Here is a 19,857-nt window from a genome sequence, read left to right as displayed (position 1 = left end):
CAAGCAAGGGGTTGAAAAGGTTACCATGGATGTACAAAATTACAAAGAAGCAGTTGCAATCAGATCAGCCATGATCTCATTGAATGCCAGGGTGGCCGATTCCTATTTCTGATTCATTTGTTTATACCACCTACCTATCAGAAATGTGAAAATTAAATGATCAAAATGGACAGGCAGAGGGAATCAAGCGCATTTACTATTAGCACCTTTGTCACCCAAATTATTCAACAAGTATATTTACAGTGAAAACTCAAAAACAACCTCCACCAAAATAAAAAATTATAGATAAACTGCAGATGCTGGAAATCTGAAACAGAAAACAAAAACTGCTGGAAACACTTATGAGGTCAATTAGCATCACTGGAGAGAGGAACAGAGTTAACTTTTCAGGTCAAAGGTTATTTGTCAGAACTGGGAAAGAGAAAACAAATTAGTTTTAAGTTGCAGTGAAGGCAGGGGAGGGATGCACAGGATGAAGTGAACATCTCACATTGGCAAGGCCAGGGTTGTCATGGGAATAAGCTGCTGAAGGTTGAAGAACACAAAAGCTATGAAATAAGAAAGACAGCGAAAAAGAAACGCACATAAAAACTGTGAAATGCAGAGCTACACGAAGTGCTCAGCAATGAATGCTTTGTGTAACATTTCCCTTTGGCCTACAAGGGAGATGTTGAGCTTCCAGTTGCCTACCATTTTAATTCTGCTCCCAACTCTGACCTAACCATCTGTGGCTTCCTGCACTATAAAATGAGCCCAACAGCTCTTCATCTTCTGCTTGGGCAAACTGCAGCCTTCTGGACTGTTGAATTGGCTGAACGTTTCCAATACCTGCAGTCTTTTAGCTGTTTTAGTTATATAACACTTACAGCTTGGTAATTCACAGGACCATTACCAAACAAAATCTGAAACCGATGCATGTAAGAACTTATCACAGCAAAAGACCAAATGCATTTTTATTGAGATTGGTCTTGAATATCTGAGAGAATGAAGATGAATTGGTATACTGGAGAGATTTAAGGAAGGAATTCAAAAAAATTAGTGCTTCTGCAGTTGAACTGGTGGTAAAATGATTAAAATTGGGAATGCAGAAGAGGTCAAAAATAGAGGGGGTTAGATGTCTTGGAGTCCTGCAGGGAGTTACAGAAATAATGAAGTACAAAGCCATGAAAACATTTGAAAATGTAGATGAGCATTTTAAAAACAAGGCATCATTTAACCAACAGATGAGAGAAAACACCCTGGCCAAGAGTGCAATGGAATGGTGAAATCTGGGAGTAAGAAAAGGACAACTGCATATTTCAGCAGAGATTTGGGTTGAGGGACAATTTTGGGCAGCATTTGGAGGTAGAAAAGGCCATCTTGGTGATGGTATTTATTTACGGTTGCAAGCTCATCTAGGAGGTACACCATGACACCAAGTGCATGAACAATTTGGTTTACCTTAAAATGGTGAGGCAGTAGGGTGGAGTCAGTGACTTGCAAATGAAAATTGTGGAGGAGTCCAAAGATGCTGATCTGTATTTTATAGTAGTAATGACTGTATTTGACATCATTATGCTGTGAAACTAGTATAATTTCTGAGATTTCTGTACATACATAAATTATCCCAGAAATTCCAAAGCTGCTGTCAGTGATCCGGCCTTCTTTCTGGGAGAAGGAATTCAGCTATTTTGCAAAAAATGGCTGAAGTTATTCTTGGTCAGTAGCATTAAAGTCACCACATGGTCACATCTGTGTGTTGTACTCTATCTCCAAAGTTCATTGGACTGAACTCTTACATAGCCGGTTTGGTGCTCTCAGCTAGGAGAGCAATTTCCAGGTAATAGACAAATCCATCTCATTACTCAATATTCAGAAAATATCATACTTTGTTGAATGAGTTTTTTTTTAAATGGAGTATTAAAAGAATTTTTCAACTCTCTAGTCTCCAAAAAAAAACTTGTAAAATGCATGAACTGTGGTACAGTCAAATATTTTAAAACATAATAGATTTTAAAATAATAAAACAATTAGCTTTTTTTTAATTCATGAACTCTGAAGAAAATTCATTGACCTGAAATATTAACTGCTTCTCTCTCTGCAGATGCTGCGTGACCTGCTGATTATTCTCAATATTTTCTATTTTATGTTTTTTTAAAAAATATACAGATCATAGAAGACTATAGTGCACAACATCTGATTTACTGGGCACATTTGGTCTACAGGATGCTTCTGTTATGTTGCCCACCTTACTGAATGGCAACAACTTGATTGGGAATGCAAAGCTGGCTCCTGATCAAGCCTCACGCTTAAAAGTGCTTTGATATCCAGTTTAGCCATGAATCCTGGCCTTCCTGATGTTATACTGGCAAAGGATTTTCAATATCTATGAATGTCTCTGAATTTCACAAACATTGGAAGATATTAGAAAATTATTTGAGATAACCAAGATTATCTTTTATTAAAAAATAATTAAAAACATAAGAAAATAATTAAAACTATATAGTATGTTTATCCTAATAAAATACATTTAATTCAAATTAATTGAAAACTGTACCCACTTGAAACTTACTCATCTGCCTCAGAGCCACTGAAATGAATGAAGTTGCTGACCTGGCACATGTTCAGTGCCTGCATTTCCCAGCTTAACTGCTGAGAAACCACAGGAAGTTAAATTTCTTAGTTGGATGACATGAGATGGGCAACACTGGAATGCAGTTGAAATTACAGCACTGAGGAGCCTGCAGAAAGTTTGGCACTTCATGTTCATGTGAATAGCCCTCAGCATATACATAATCTTCTGCATGCTCCAATTTTTATTCAACAGGCTGCAAGTTGTTTAAAAATTAGCTAAGAATTATGCCTCTTCATTCCTGGTTTGCCAAGTTTGAATTCACAATGTGATAACTACTTCAGTGAGCATAGAGGCTGGATGCCAGCAAACCAACTGCTTAAACTGATGGCTGACAACAATACATGCCAGAAAATTTACTCTGGATTTTCGCATAGTTTTCTTTGAAGTCAACCGTGAGAATATTTGTTTCATCGCTGACTGCAAAATCTGTTGGAGTTGGTCTTCCCAATATTTAGTTGGGGGTCTGTTTGTGCAGTATACACCTCAGAGAAAGATGGAGGGTAGAGAAAATGGTGGCAAAGTACAGCTAAGTGTCATCAATATATGTGCCGAATGTTTTGGAATAATGTCACCACAGGGCAGCATGTTGAGAAGAAAGCGCAGCACAGAAAATAAGGGAATATGGTAACAGTGCAGAAACCGAAGAAAAATCCATTAAGAGTTGGTCTAGCTATGAATGGATAGATAAAAACAACATTCTTTTTTATTCAATTGATTATACATTTTGAAATTGAGTACTTTTAATGCAAAATTAAATGCACAAGAAAAATGTCAGGCAAGTTGATTAAACCATGGAGATGGCAAAATATTTAGGAAGCAGTAACCTGGGACAATATTATTAGTCATTTAGAAAATTAAGGATTAATTAATGGAAACTCGTATGGATTTTTAAAAGGAAAATTGTGCTGATCTACACCAAATTATTTTTTTGGATAGAGTTACAGAGAAGCTTGAATGAGGGCAGTAGAGTTGTGATCTGGCCTTCCAAATGGCAGTTCATGGAGTGCCACATAATAGGCTTAACAGCAAGACTGAAGTCCATGGAATAAGAGAGCCAATGGCAGTCTGGAATAGAAACTGAATGAAAGAGGAAATAAAGTTGTGGTAAAAGGTTGTTTTTCAGGGACAAATCTCCCTGGGGCCAATCCTAGGATCACTGCTTTTCCTAATCTACCTTAAAGACATACTTGGCTATGCTGAAGATAATTTCAAAGTCTGTAGATGATAGAAAATTTGGTATTGTGAACACCAAGCAGGATATTAATAGACTTGAAGTAGTAACCAGGTTGTTCAATGACAGTAATAAAGGAGGTTAGAAATGATGTGGGGGCTGACAACAGAGTAGCAGCATCTGGTTTTAGAAAACTGGAATGACGACTGACCCAAGAAAACAGAACCATTTACAACATCATTACAGCACGCAGGGAAACTGGGTGATCAGCAGTTTTGTGAGAATTGGTTTGAAGTAGTAAGGGCCGTGGGTAATGGACAATTTGATCTTGGGGGCATGTGCAAAGATAAGGGACAAACTTGAAAAATATGTAATTTTAAGGCTGGGACAAGGGGGGGGGGGGGGGAAATCATAGAAAAAAATCCAGCCCTCGGGAAAGTAGAGAAGTGGGAGTAACAAATTAGTTGGTGAGCTTTTTGCATTTGCATTTGCTGTTGAAGATGGGACTGAGGCAGGAAAGCCCATTTCAACAAGATTATCTGCAACCAAGAAGCTGTTTATTTTTGCATTTTGGTAATGCTTGAATTGTGAGTGGCTTTAAAACTCAACAAATTGCGCCATCATACGTTAAGCTCAGAATTGCAAATAGATCATGCCACACATTTTTCCACATACCTAGTTTTCCAAACTAAATCAATTAATAGGCATTTTCATTATAATGAACAATGCTTTTGTCCTTTAAGACCATAAAAAGCAAAAAAAAAATTTAATGTACATTAGACATACTTTCATATTAATGTAAAGCAATGAGCAATGCAATTTATCATCATTCTTCACATCCAGCAGCAACCGCCAAGCTTTCAACTTCCACACGGGGAGGCTTATACAAGATCTGCTTCAGCAGAACAGCAAATGGAGGGAAAAAAAAGCAAGAAAAATACAATACCTTTGTAATTTAGGGCTGAAGCAGCAGAACGTATTTGAGACTGAAGGACTACAAAAATGAAAAAATAATTGGAATTCCTCAGAAAACATCAGTCATCACCTTAAAGAAGCTTTAAGGTCTCACAGATCTAGCATAAACATCATAAAAAAGCAACAGAGAACTTGCAAAACTGGGATGCGTTTCTTCTTATCATCTGTAAAAGAATACTTTAAATAGAAAAAAAATTATACATATTTTTTCTTTTGAGCATTTTAAGTCAGAGTACTGTGTTGTCATGTCCAAAATTGAGCCAGATTTATACCAATAGGAATTTCTTACAACTTACTTATTAATTGGACATCACATACTACAACTCCAGATGCCAAACTATATTTATTAGAGCAACATTCACTGGAATTTGAGGTGCAAATATGTTTCCAGGAAAGATACTCAAGCAGCTTTGTGTAGAGTTATTAATCTGCATTTCAAATTAACTGCCCTCTGAGAGAAAAGTACTGAGGCAAATCAGCTGAATTCAGCTGAACAATTTCAATGTAAATTTGTTTCTGGTCAAACTCACCTCTGCTGGTATCCAGAGCATACAATTCCCTGGTTTCCAAATCATTCAGTGATTTTGAAAGATCCACCTTTTCCCTTCTGATGCAGTCTTTCAAGAGCACAAGATGATCTAAATTGAAGTCACACTTTTCACATATAACTGGTAACAGTTCTTGCAAAGGCACTAGTGGACTGACACGTAGCACAGCTTTCTGTGTCCTCAGGAAATTCACAATCAACCTCACGGTTTTCTGCAATAGTCATAGGTTTGCATTAAACATTAAGTCAAGTGATAGCATGTCACACCAAAATAGATAAACATATTAATTTATTGATGCCTCACGTTGCCATCTTTATTAGTTTTTGGCACTACACCATGAATACTTCTTCAGTAGGTTGATATGAAAAATACAGGAATATTACACCCATCAATAATAGGTATACCGCTTTGGATACTGTTGGTGGGGATGACCTACCAGGAACTAGTTGCGGAGGTCTGGTCTCTGGCACCGAGAGTGGACCCTCAACTCAGAAGGGGAAGAAGGAAGAGAGGAGAGCGGTAGTGATAGGGGATTCTATAGTCAGGGGGATAGATGGGATATTCTGTGGGGATGATCGGGAATTCCGGATGGTCTGTTGCCTCCCTGGTGCCAGGGTCCGGGATATCTCAGATCGGGTTCAGGTTATTCTCAGGAGGGAGGGCGTGAACCCAGATGTTGTGATCCATGTAAGGACTAACGACGTGGGCAGGAAAAGAGAGGAGGTCCTGCGTAAGGAGTTCAGGGAGTTAGGTGCTAAGTTGAGGGGCAGGACATCCAGGGTAACAATCTCAGGATTACTACCTGTGCCACATGTGAGTGAGGAGAAGAATAGGAAGATTAGGCAGATTAATACGTGGCTGAGGGGATGGTGCGAGAGGGAGGGCTTCAGGTTTATGGATAATTGGGATTTGTTCCAGGGAAGATGGGATCTGTTCCAACGGGACGGTTTACACCTGAACTGGAGGGGTACTGACATTCTTGCAGGAAGGTTTGCTAATGCTGCTCGGGAGGGGGAGGGGGTTTAAACTAAATTTGCAGGGGGAGGGGATCCAGAATGAGAGACAGGATAGCGAGATGGAGGGTAGAGGACAGGTAGGAACTACACAATTTCGGAACATTAATACGAGTGGAGAGAGGAGAAATGGGTTAAAAATCCTATATCTGAATGCATGGAGTGTCAGGAATAAGGTAGGTGAGCTTGAAGCTCAGATACGAATGGGTAAGTATGATGTTGTTGGGATAACAGAGACATGGCTGCAGGGAGATCAGACCTGGGAAATGAATTTTCAAGGGTATACAGGAAGGTGGGCAGAGGGGGTGGGGTGAGGAATGAGATTCAGTCCCTTGCAAGGGGGGGACATTGAATCAGGAGAAGTAGAGTCAGTGTGGATAGAACTGACGAACTGTAAGGGCAAAAAGACCCTAATGGGTGTTATCTACAGGCCTCCGAACGGTGGCATGGATATTGGGTGCAAGATGAATAGTGAGTTAATGTTGGCATGTGGCAAGGGTAATGTCACAGTAGTTATGGGGGATTTCAATATGCAAGTGGACTGGGAAAATCAGGCTGGTACGGGACCCCAGGAAAGGGAGTTTATAGAGTGCCTCCGGGATGCATTCTTGGAGCAGCTGGTACGAGAGCCAACCAGGGAGAGGGCTATTCTGGATTCAGTGTAATGAGCAGGATTTGATAAGAGAACTCGAAGTGAAGGAGCCATTGGGAGGGAGTGACCATAACATGTTTTTATCTGCAATTGGAGAGGGAAAAGGGCAAATCAGAAGGGTCAATTTTGCAGTTGAACAAAGGAGACTATGGAGCCATGAGGGAGGAGCTGGCTAAAGTTGACTGGGCGGGCATCCTAGCAGAATTGTCAGTGGAACAGCAATGGCAGGTATTCTTGGGAATAATGCACAAGGTGCAGGATCAGTTCATTCCCCAGAGAAGGAAAGACTCAAAGAGGGGAAAGGGGCCACCAGGGCTGACGAAGGAAGTCAGAGATAGCATTGTGTTAAAAAGGAAGAAGTATGGCAGAGCCAAGCTGAGTGGGAAGATAGAAGATTGGGAAATTTTTAAGGTGCAGCAGAATTTAACTAAAAAGGTAATTCAGGAAGAAAAAATGAGGTACGAAGGCAGGCTAGCCAGGAATATTAAGGAGGATAGCAAAAGCTTTTTTTTTAGGTATGTGAAGGGAAAGAAGTTAGTTAGGAACAATGTTGGGCCCTTGAAGACAGAATCGGGTGAAATTATTACGGGAAACAGGGAGATGGCAGTCGAATTTAATAAGTACTTTGGATCTGTCTTCACGGGGGAAGACATAAGAAATCTCCCAGAAGTAAGGATGGACAAAAGGCAGAGGGTGACAGAGGAACTGAAGTGGATTGACATTAGGAAAGAAATGGTGATGGGTAGACTAATGGGGCTGAAGACTGACAAATCCCCAGGTCCAGATGGTCTGCATCCCAGGGTACTAAAGGAGGTGGCTCTAGAAATTGTGGATGCATTGGTGATCATTTTCTGACGTTCCTTAAATTCGGGGTCAGTTCCTGAGGATTGGAGAATGGCTAATGTTATCCCACTTTTTAAGAAAGGAGGGAGGGAGAAAACGGGGAACTATCGTCCAGTTAGCCTAACATCTGTGGTGGGGAGGATGCTAGAGTCCATTATTAAGGATGAAATAGCGGCATATTTGGATAGCAATGATAGGATTGGGTCGAGTCAACATGGATTTACCAAGGGCAAATCATGCTTGACTAACCTACTGGAGTTTTTTGAAGACGTAACCAGGAAAATAGACGAGGGAGATTCAGTGGATGTTGTATACCTCGACTTTCAGAAGGCATTTGATAAAGTGCCGCACAGGAGATTGGTGGGTAAAATTAGGGCTCATGGAATTGGGGGGCGGGTATTAACATGGATAGAAAACTGGTTGGCGGATAGGAGACAAAGGGTAGGGGTGAATGGATGTTTCTCAGAATGGCAGGCCGTGACTAGTGGGGTGCCACAGGGCTCGGTGCTGGGACCGCAGCTGTTTACGATCTATGTTGATGATTTAGATGAAGGCATTGTGAATAACATTAGCAAGTTTGCTGATGATACAAAGTTGGGTGGCAGTGCGACATGTGTAGAGGAAGTTAGGAGAATTCAAGGTGATTTGGATAGGTTGGGTAAGTGGGCAGATACTTGGCAGATGAAGTTTAATGTGGATAAGTGTGAGGTTATCCACTTTGGGAGCAGGAACAGGAAGGCGGATTATTATCTGAATGGTGTGGAGTTAGGTAAGGGGGAAATACAAAGGGATCTAGGAGTCCTTGTTCATCAGTCACTGAAAGTGAATGAGCAAGTGCAGCAGGCAGTGATGAAGGCTAATGGAATGTTGGCCTGTATTACAAGGGGAATTGAGTACAAAAGCAAAGAGATTCTTTTGCATTTGTACAGGGCCCTGGTGAGACCACTCCTGGAGTATTGTGTACAGTTTTGGTCTCCAGGGTTAAGGAAGGATATCCTGGCTATAGAGGGCGTGCAGCGTAGGTTTACAAGGTTAATTCCAGGGATGTCGGGACTGTCTTATGCTGAGAGGTTGGAGAGACTGGGATTGTACACGTTGGAATTGAAAAGATTGAGAGGGGATCTGATTGAAACGTACAGAATTATTAAGGGATTGGACAAGATAGAGACAGGAAATATGTTCCAGATGTTGGGGAAGTCCAGGACCAGGGGGCATGATTTAAGAATAAGGGCTAGGCCATTTAGGACAGAGGCGAAGAAAAACTTCTTCTCCCAGAGGGTTGTGAATTTGTGGAATGCACTGCCTCAGAGGGCAGTGGAGGCCAATTCTCTGGGCACTTTCAAGAAGGAGCTAGATAGGTTTCTTATAGATAGGGGAATCAAGGGATATGGGGACAAGGCAGGAACAGGATATTGATTGTTGAGGATCAGCCATGATCTCAAAATGGCGGTGCAGACTCGAAGGGCCGAATGGTCTACTTCTGCTCCAATTGTCTATCATCTATTATGTAGGGGAAACCAAAATTGTGCAACAATATATTGAAATGACCTATTCAATTAATAAATAAGCATTCTTAAATTGCTTTTCATAACTTTATTTTGGCTTATCCTTCAACCCTCCCACTCTACCCTCTCCCCTCAAAGTGTTGGTTGTTATTTTCCAAGCTTTTTATCTAGCTTTTGCCATAACACGTTTCAGTGAATATTTTGTTAAACGAGAAACACTAAATCACAATTCTGCACATTTATCATAGCAAATTCGGCATGCAACATGCTTTGAGTGCTCTAAATCACAAACAACTTAAAATGATTTCTTTTCTAATTTATTGCAACAAGTTTTTTTTTGATTTGTTACCTACTTCAGGCACTACAGGCCGGGGTCTTCTTGGCTTATCCTCAATAACTTTCTGCTTTATGAGCACTTTGTCTACATCCAAAATCCCAACAGCGGTATTTGGCTTGAAGCCTAATGGTTTGCGTGTCTCTCTGGATTGTAGTTCAAGGGTATGATGGGTTGGATTTAAATGATATTGGCTGCACAAATCAATGAGTAGATCCATCACTGCTTTACTGTAGTGGAAAAAAAAATTTCAGATATGTATTACTTCAAATTGATGTCTTTTGAGCATCTGGATGTTTGTTAAAGAACTAAAGCAGAACATTTCATTAATAACTTTACTACTCAGGTTCTAGGGTGATTTTGTTGCTTGTTACAAAAAGTTTAATTTCTACTTGACAGACATTATGATATTGGGCCCGCAACTGAGATAATTTCATTGGCACCTGTCAACTATTCCAGAAACAGCCACTCCACATCATTTTCATAGAAACTGACTCATCTTGCTCTATATCCACGACTGATTGAAGAAAATTCAGTTTCTCTGATTATATAAAATCTTATAATCATTCTGAAGGTGAGAGGAAGCTTATTGTGAATTGTAAACTGCTTTATTCCTCAACAAAGTGAATCATACAGAGCAGCAATTATATCAGAGTGGTTCAGTTCAACTGATACCACTTGGATTCTCATAATGACATGAAACATAGAGCATGATGGGCTGTTATCTTAATTAAGTAGAATATAACTTTACAAAATAATTGCATTCTGCAATCCCAGGGCAACAAGTTGTTCTATAGTTTCAAATCTACCATCTTTTGGTTTCTGACTATCCTTTCAGTCATTTCCAAAATCCAGGGTTTGCCTCTCAATTCTCTTTGCTGTTTCATGTTTTAGTAAGAACTGACCAACCACAACCCCTGTTCATAAGCCTAAATTACCAAGGACCCCTTCAGAGTTCAAATGAAAAGAGTTGTCAAAACATCAATAAGTGTGACCAGTTGCTGAAGTGTCAAATTGTTTTGCAGGGACGTCACTTCGGAACCACACTTAAGGTTTAATAGGCACAGCAAGCAAGCAAGCACTTTCCTGTGAACTTAACCCCTATAACACAAACCTTACTGAAAAACAGCTAATCTCAATTGTCTCCATGAAAAATAATCACAAAACTCGGAAAAATATTTCCATAATTCATTCATTGTGAAACAATTACCAATAGAACACCCATGCAGCATAGAACAATAAATAAAGAAAACACAACTGAGCAAACAATGCACATCATGGGAAGAATTCAATAAACTAAATAAAATTAACTAATGTAACTTTTTATTAATTTTGCACTAACATCAAATTTATTTCAATGGATTATGATTCAGGCATTGTAGCTTGATCCTAGAGAAGATCTGGTGGACATGGGTAGATTGAAGAGATCAAAATTTAAATTATATATTTTTGATTCAGTTGAAGTTTTATATTTGCAGACTATTTTTCCTTAAAAGCCTCATAAGGATTTAGTTGTGCATTGGCTAAATTAAAAGGTGTAAAGAGATTTAATTTAGTAATTGGATAGTGTAACATGTGTTACGTGATTGAATTTTAATGTTTGTTTTTGAGTAAACTCTGAATACATAGTCATTTTGTGAGAATTGTGCAGTTGTGAAATTTGACCTGCTACTTCTGGTCACAATGTGTATTAGCACATATCACCAGTGATGTCATTCACTGGGCAAGGTATTTTGTATACTGGTGGCTCAAATTAGGTCAGAATCAGAAAATGGTTCACCACTCAGGAATCTCAATATCAAATTAATCATTGACTTGTGCCTTATATCATAGTGCAAAAACAAAGGAATAACAGCAACAATAAGGAATAATTCATGGGTTCATTGGCTGTTCAGAAATTTGATGGCAGAGGGGAAGAAGCCATTTCTGAATCATTGAGTGTGGGTCTTCAGGCTCTGTACCACCTCCTCCCTGATGGCAGTAATGAGAAAAGGGTATGTCCCAGATGGTGAGCATCCTTAGTGATGGATGCCACCTTCTTGAGGCATCACCTCTTGAAGATGTTCTCGATGGTGGGAGGGTTACGCCCACGATGAAGCTGGCTGAGCCTACAACCCTCTACAGCCTCTCGCTATCCTGTGCATTGGAGCCAACATAACAGACTGTGGTGCAACCAGTCAGAATACTCTACACCGTACATCCACAGAAGCTTGTAAGAGTCTTTGGTGACATACGTCAGGCTGCTGTTTATCAATTACAGCTCAGCATTCAACACCATCATCCCTTCAATATCAATCAACAAGCTTCAAAATCTGGGGGTCTGTGACTCCTTCTGCAACTGGATCTTCGACTTCCTTATCGGGAGACCACAGTCAGTGTGGATTGACAATAACATCCCCTCCTCGCTGACAATCAACACAGGTGCACCTCAAGGATGCGTGCTGAGCCCTCTGCTCTACTCTCTCTCTGCACTCATGAATGTGTGACCAGGCACAGTTCAAACACTATCTATAAATTCGCCGATGTCACCACTGTTGTTGGCAGAATCTCAGGTGGCGAGGAGGGGGTGTACAGTAGTGAGATTGGCTGGTTGAGTGCTGTCGCAACAACAACCTCGCACTCAATGTCAGCAAGACCAAGGAATTGATTGTGGACTTCAGGAAGGGGAAGGCGGGACAGCACACACCAGTCTTCATTGAGGGGAAGTGGTGGAAAAGGTGAGCAGCTTCAAGTTCCTGGGTGTCAACATCTCAGAGGATCTATCTTGGGCCCAACACATTGATGCAAACAAGAGGAAGACATGCCAGCGGCTCTGCTTCATTAGGAGGTTGAGGAGATTTGGTACGTCACCAATGACTCTTGCAAATTTCTACATACGTATGCTGGAGAGCATTCTGACTGGTTGCTTCACCACCTGGCAGGGAGGCTCCGATGTGCAGGATCGAAAGAGGCTGCACAGAGTTGTAGACTCAGCCAGCTCCATCACGGGCACAACCCTTCCCACCATCGAGGACATCTTCAAGATGTGGTGCTTCAAGGCGGCGACGTCCACCATTAAAGGACCCTCACCACCTGGGACATGCCCCCTTCACATTACTAGTATCGGGGTGGAGGTACAGGAGCCTGAAGACCCACACTCAATGTTTCAAGAACAGCTTCTTCCCCTCCACCATTAGGTTTGTGAACAGTCCATGAACACTACCTTGTTATTCGCCTTTTGCACTATATTTATTTCCATAACTTATAGTAATTTTTGTGTCTTACACTGTGATGCTGCCACAAAACAACAAATTTCACGACATATGTCAGTGATAGTAAACCTGATGCTGTTCTCCTCAAACTCCTAACGAAGTAGAGCCATTGGCGTGCCTTTCTCTTGATTGCATCAATGTATTGGGCCCAAAATAGATCCTCTGAGATGTTGACACCCAGGTACTTGAAACTGTTCACCCTTTCCACTGCTGATCACACAATGAGGACTGGTGTGTGTATTCCTGACTTCCCCCTACTGAAGTTCACAATCAATTCCTTGATCTTGCTGACACTGAGTGCAAGGTTGTTGTTGCGACACCACTCAATCTATCTCACTCCTGTACACCTGCTTGTCACCATCTGAGGTTCTACAAACAATGTGGTGTCATCAGTGAATTTATAGATGGAGTTTGAGCTGTGCTTAGCCACACTGTCATGAGTGCAGAGGGAGTACAGCAGTGGGCTAAGCATGCATCTTTGAGGTGCGCCCATGTTGACTGTCAGCGAGGAGGAGAGGTTACTACTGATCCACACTGACTGTGATCTCCTGATAAGGAAGTCAAGGATCCAGTTGCAGTGGGAGGCTTTGGCCAAGGTTTTGAAGCTTAGTGATTAGTACTGAGGGGATAATGGCGTTGACACTGAGCTGTAATTGATAAACAGCAGCCTGACGTATGTTTTGCAGTTGTTGACTTGCTCCAAAGCAGAGTGGAGAGCTAGTGAGATTGCGTCTGCGGTAAACCTGTTGTGGCAGTCGGCAAATTGCAGTGGGTCCAGGTCCTTGCTCAAGCTGGAGTTAATTCTAGCCATAATTAACCTCTCAAAGCACTTCATTATGGTAGATGTGAATGCTACTGGGCAATAGTTGTTGAGGCAGCTCACCCTGCACTTTTTGGGTACCGGGATGACTGTTGCCCTCTTGAAGCAGGTGGGAATCTAAGACTGCAGCAATGAGAGGTTGAAGACTACTTGGAGTGGAGTCCTTCATTCAAAGGGAAGCATGTTTTCCTGAGACTCAACTACAACCATGCTATTTAAGAGGCTACTCACTCACTTGAAACTCACATTGCAGACTGCTGTAGAACACTGGAGGCTGCTGAGTGACTCAGCTGACTGCTCTAAGGCCAAACAGTCTTTGGGTGGGGTGCATGGAGACTTTTCCACTATTATAAATTCTTTGCTGTGTTTTTCACTGGGTGTGCTGCACAAGCAGAACAGGTATCAGAGGCAGGGCAGACATACCTTAGGCCCTCAAGGGAGGTGGGGAGGAAGGATTCATGTCTGCACACCCTATCCTTCACGAGTTTTTAGTGAGCCACACTCTTACCTTCAGCTCCCCAAAAAACAATATATCTGGAAGCTAAGGGTTTTTATAGAAGTTAGTGGTGATAGCAGTCTATGACCTCCTGTGGGCAGAACTCCAGCCATACACTCATGCCTAGACCTTTGGCAGAGGTCAAGGTCACAGTCGCCCTGAAATTCCTAGCCTCCAGCTGGTGGTGGCTAATCTCTATCACATTTTCCACTTTGTTGTATACCTTAGCATGTGGGAGGTCACCTATGGTCTCTACACAAGAAAAACTACTCTCGACTCTTTTTGCTTGACAGAACCTATTAGATTAGTAGACAAACAGATCAGTGAAATCTAAACAAAGGAAACTACAAAGTTGATAGGCAATGATAGATTGAAGACCTTCATTGAAAGTTGTGACTGCAGTAGGGAATGGCTAACACTCAAGGAACAAATGTACAAGCTGCAATAGCTGTACATTCCTAACTTGCACAAAAATGATATTGCTGACAGAGCAGTTAAACAAATACTTTGGTTTTGTCTTTGTGCACTAGGATACATATAATTTCCAGAAATCCAAGGGAACCAAGAATGCAATGAAAAGGAGGAATTGACTGAAATTAGTATGATGAAAAAGTGGTGGAGAAATTAATGAGTCTGAAAGCCAATATATCCCCAGGGCCTTGATGATCCTGCATCCCAGAGTACTTAATGAGGTAGCTATGGAAATAGTGGATGCCTTGATTGTTCTAAATTTTATAGATTATGAAGCAGTTCCTGCAGATTGGAGGAAGGCAACTGTAACTCCATTATTTAAGAAAGGAGGGAGATTAAACAGATAACTATGGATTGGTTATCCTGACATTAGTTCATGAAAAATGCCAGGGTTGATTATAAAAGATGTGATAACAGGACACTTAGAAAATAGGAAAAGAATTAGAAAATTCAACATGGATTTTGGGGAACAAAATCATGTTTCACTAACCTACTGGAGTTTAAGAATGTCATTGGTAGAATTGCTAAGAAAGAACCAGTGGGTGTGGTGTATTTGGATTGTCAGGAGGTCTTTTTAAATTTCACTTTTCAAGAACTGCAATGCTAACAAGGCTAGTATTTATTACCCATCTCTAAACACTGTTGAAAAATTGTTAGTGGACACCCTTCTTAGTGAATCTACTCTCAAAAAAACTGATAGTTAGGGAGTTTAAGGAATTAGACCCAATGACGATGAAGGAACACAATATTGTGCAACTTGGTGGGAACCTGTAGGTGGCAGTGTTCCCATGTGTCTGTTGCCCTTGTCCTTCTTCGTGGTAAAGATTACAGGTTTGAGAGGTGCTATCTGAGTAGCTTGGATGAGTAATTACAGTGCTTTTTGTAGATGGTACACATTGCAGCCCGTGAGCTGGTAGTGGATGTTTAGCATGGTTGATGGGGTGCCAAACAGGATACTTTATCCTGGATGTTGCCAAGTTTCTTGAAAGTTGTTGGAGCTGTGCAATTGGAGAGTATTCTATCACATTTGTGATTTGTGCCTTTTAAGAGCAAGGTGAGCTCCCTCAATGACTATAGCCCGGTAGCACTCACATCTACCATAATGAAGTGCTTTGAGAGGTTGGTTATGGCTGGATTTGACTCTTGCCTGAGCAAGGACCTGGACCTACTGCAATTCGCTTACTGCCACAACAGGTCTACAACAGACACAATCTCACTGGCTCTCCACTCTGCTTTGGAGCACCTAGACAACCGCAAAACACACGTCAAGCTGCTGTTTATCGATTACAGCTCTGTGTTCGGCACAATCATCCCCTCAGTACTAATTACCAAGCTTCAAACCCTGGGCCTCTGTACCTCCCACTGCAACTGGATCCTCCACTTCCTTATTGTGAGACCATAGTCTGTGCAGATCGGTAATAACATCATCTCCACGCTGACAATCAATCAACACAGGGGCACCTCAAGGAGAAACCACTGCTAGACTTTCTCTACACTCATGACCATGAGGCCAAGTATAGCTCAAACACCATCTGTAAATTTGCCAACGACACCACTGTTGTAGGTAGAATCTCAGATGGTGACAAAGAGGCGTACAGGCGTGAGATAGTTCAGCTGGTTGAGTAGTGTTGCAACAACCTCACACTCAACGACAGCAAGACCAAGGAATCAATTGTGGACTTCAGGAAGCAGGAGTCAGGAGAACACACACCAGCATTCATTAAGGGGTCAGTGATGGAAAGGGTGAGCAGTCTCAAGTTCCTGGGTGTTAACATCTTGGAGAACCTATCCTGGGCCCAAGACATTGATGCAATTATGAAGGCAGCACACCAGTGGCTCTACTTCCTTAGGAGTTTGAAGAGATTCAGTATGTCACCAAAGACTCTTACAAATTTCTATAGATGTACGGCGGAGAGCATTCTGACTGGTTGTATCACAGCCTGGTATGGAGGCTCAAATGCACAGGATTGCAAGAGGCTGCAGAGGGTTGTAGACTCAGCCAGTTCCATCACGGGCACAACCCTCCCCACCGAGGACATCTTAAAAAAGCAGTGCCTCAAAAAGGCAGCATCCATTACCAAGGAGCCTCAACATGCAGGACATGCCTTCTCGTTACTACCATTGGGGAGGTGGTACAGGAGCCTGAAGACAACACTCAACAATTCAGAAACGGCTTCTTCCCTTCTGCCATCGGATTTCTGAACGGTCCATGAACACAACCTCATTACTCCTTTTTTTTGCTTGATATTTTTGTAATTTATAGTAATTTTACATCTATGCACTGTACTGCTGCCACAAAACAAAAAACTTCATGTCATACAAGTCAGTGATAATAAATCCAATTCTGATTCTGACTAGATAGTAGAAAGGCCATGGATGTCAAGAGGCAAGGCATCACCAGAAGAGAGCCACCCTCTGACCTGCTCCAAGATTAACTTGGTAACAACAGACCAGTCAGTTTAAACATGGTGGTGGAGAAAGTTCTGGAAACAATAACCAGGGGCAGAATTAGCAGTTACTTGGTCATGCAGATTGATAAAAGAAACCCAGTGGTTTGGTCCCAACTGGAGCATTGTATCCAGTTCTAGGCACCACACAAAGGAGAGGCAAAGTCTTGGGAGAGGGAACAGAAGAGATTTACCAAAATGATTACAAGCATGTGCGATTTACAATATGCAAATTAACTAGAGAGGCTGAAATTGTTCTCCCTGGACAGAGGAAGTTGTGAGGGGATCTGATAGGAGTCATTTAAAATCATGAAGGTTATAACCACAGTAGATAGAGCGATGCTGTTCCCATTGGTGAAGGAGCCATTAACATGGGGACATAGAAGCAAAATCAAAAGTTACATGTGAATATTCTTTTAATACACAGTGAATGCACTGTTAAGGCAGTGAATGAAAATAGATCAAAATTTTGTTTGTTCGAAAGGGAACTGGATAAGTATCTGAAAGGAAAGAATCTGCACAGAAATGGTGACAGGGCAGAAGAGCGGGAGTGGCTGGACAATTCTTACTTGGACCCAGTACGGTCCCAACAGGCTGAACGGATTCGATTTTTTGCACTGCGTCCTGAAATGGTGGATCAGTTGAGGATCTGGATATGTTATTGAAGCCATCAGCCACAGAAAAGAGTCCTGATATTGCATGACCTGCTGAGTACTTACAGCATTTCAGATTTTATATTAGAGAAGTCAACAACTTTAATTCAACACTAACATGATATCCTTTTATTATCATGTAATGGTAAGTTCACTGAGAAAGTTTAATACCTTTTTCTTCCTCCAAGTTCTTTTGTTTTTGGAAGTGTTTTAACCACCAGCAAGAAATGTGGGGGAAATCAACAACAGTGCAGATAAATGAACTTATTTTCTCTTGACACCAGATCATGAGGTTGTTTTGTGCATGGTTAAATTCACAGGTCTCTCTAACACGACAACTGGTATCTTAGCAATTGGGTCTGAAGGTCACGTTTATTTGAAATTTTTCTAAAGGATTTGGATATACATTTATCATGAGCTTTTATCACTGCTCAGTAAAAAATTATTTTTTCAAATCTTGAGGTCAATAATAACCAATTAATTGTGTCACTTGATGTTATTGCTCTATGACTCTTTTGTCATAAACAAATACCACCTTTGGGCCTTTTGATTAACCTAAAACTTCCTAGAGTTCCTTCTTTTGGAATCGTACAAAACATATTCCAAGGGCCATGCTGCAGAAAGTTTTGTTTCTACAGTTTTTTTTTGCCAAGGGAGGTAAGCGTAATTATTGCCATTAACAGTGTTCCAGCAAGTCAGCAATCCCATTATTCACAAATAAATTCAGAAGAATTTCATCCAACAGATTTGTCAAATGAAATAAAGGTTACAATGCTCCTTGTTTGCAGCTTTTAGGGGAAAATAATGACTATTTAATGGCAACACATGATATGCGAGCGGTCCACATCCAGCAAGAATGAAAGCCAACACTCTAAATACTTATCCTGTTTGCTAATCTCTGTACAGATAGATCAAAAATGTAATGAATGCTTACATTTTCAAATAATTTTCTCAGAGAGGCATAGATTACAATTGCTTTAAAGATAGTTGAGTATGTAAATATTATTTAGTGATTGCTTTGACTTTTTTTTAAATAATTAAACTTCCACCTGAAACTTTTTCACCCAATGGCCAATTCTCACTCAAAGTCTTCTTTGGTAAACTACTCCTGAAGTAACGCTGCAAGGACCTAATTAATTCAGATCACCTGATCTATTAGACTGGTAACTCAAGCAATCTTTTTGGAATTCAGATATGTGACACCTTCCACATCTATTCCCATGTTTATCAGCCTCCAAACCAAGTTATACTTTACAACTCTGAATCTCAAATTATTTTGCTCAAAGGATTTTAGTTATTCAGTAGGCCAAATTAAATAATGCAGCACTATTCAAGTAGTCAAATGCAAATGTCACGATATTAAATATTCCCTGGTTTTCTTATTGCCAATGGCAGTCCACAAAACTGTTAATTTGATTTTGCTGAATGAAGAGTTCCACTGGAATATCAGACAAAATTTGCAGCAAATTGTCTAAGTAATTATCAGAAATAGAAACCAGGCCCACAAGAAATACTGGTTTCTCCACCTCTAGCACCTCAATGAATCCCCTCACTGTGCCTTCTTCAGTTTTTCTTTTACTGACAATAAACCTGCATACAGCATGGACAGATTTCTAAGTCAGTCAGCAGACAGATGTCAGTACTATGATCAACAACAATGGATGCAGAACATATTACTGGTTGGCAGTCGCAATAAAGAGCTTTCACATTCAGAAGTTTGCTGCTTCAGTGTCAGGTTTCTTGGACAGCTGGTTAAATTTACAGTATCAAGAGCAGTTCAATCAATCTCCACCCACGCCCCCACCCCCATAATGAATGAATTGTGTGAACTGCCAACAAAGTATCCAATTAATTTGGCACATGGTCATCACTTAGTACCAAGTATTTTTTTTAGAATAGCATTAAGAGCATTCATTGCATGGGCAGGGAGAAAGATTAAGGTCCTGAGAACAATAAGATTAGACTCCCAAAGGAGTTAATGTAGCCACCATGGGCTGGAGTAATATTTCCATTGCTTTCAATCTCAAGCTCTTCACACATGGCCAAAAGTGGTAAAGAGTAAAG

At 40.9% G+C, this 19,857-nt stretch overlaps 1 protein-coding gene across 3 annotated transcripts in view; it reads right to left on the bottom strand.

Moving 5' to 3' along the window:
- The window catches only part of cobl (cordon-bleu WH2 repeat protein), a 223,868-nt gene that overhangs the window by 114,218 nt on the left and 89,793 nt on the right, over positions 1–19,857 (bottom strand). For all 3 annotated transcript variants that reach the window (XM_052016260.1, XM_052016262.1, XM_052016261.1), the window contains 2 exons: positions 9,675–9,885; positions 5,291–5,519 (listed from right to left, as the gene is read on the bottom strand). In XM_052016260.1, coding sequence (XP_051872220.1) covers positions 5,291–5,519; positions 9,675–9,885 — 440 coding nt within the window. The remainder of the gene's footprint in view (positions 1–5,290; positions 5,520–9,674; positions 9,886–19,857) is intronic.

This window comes from Pristis pectinata, chromosome 5 (genome assembly GCF_009764475.1).
Source record: "Pristis pectinata isolate sPriPec2 chromosome 5, sPriPec2.1.pri, whole genome shotgun sequence".
NCBI lineage: Eukaryota > Metazoa > Chordata > Chondrichthyes > Rhinopristiformes > Pristidae > Pristis > Pristis pectinata.
This window is presented reverse-complemented; position numbering and strand designations above follow the sequence as displayed.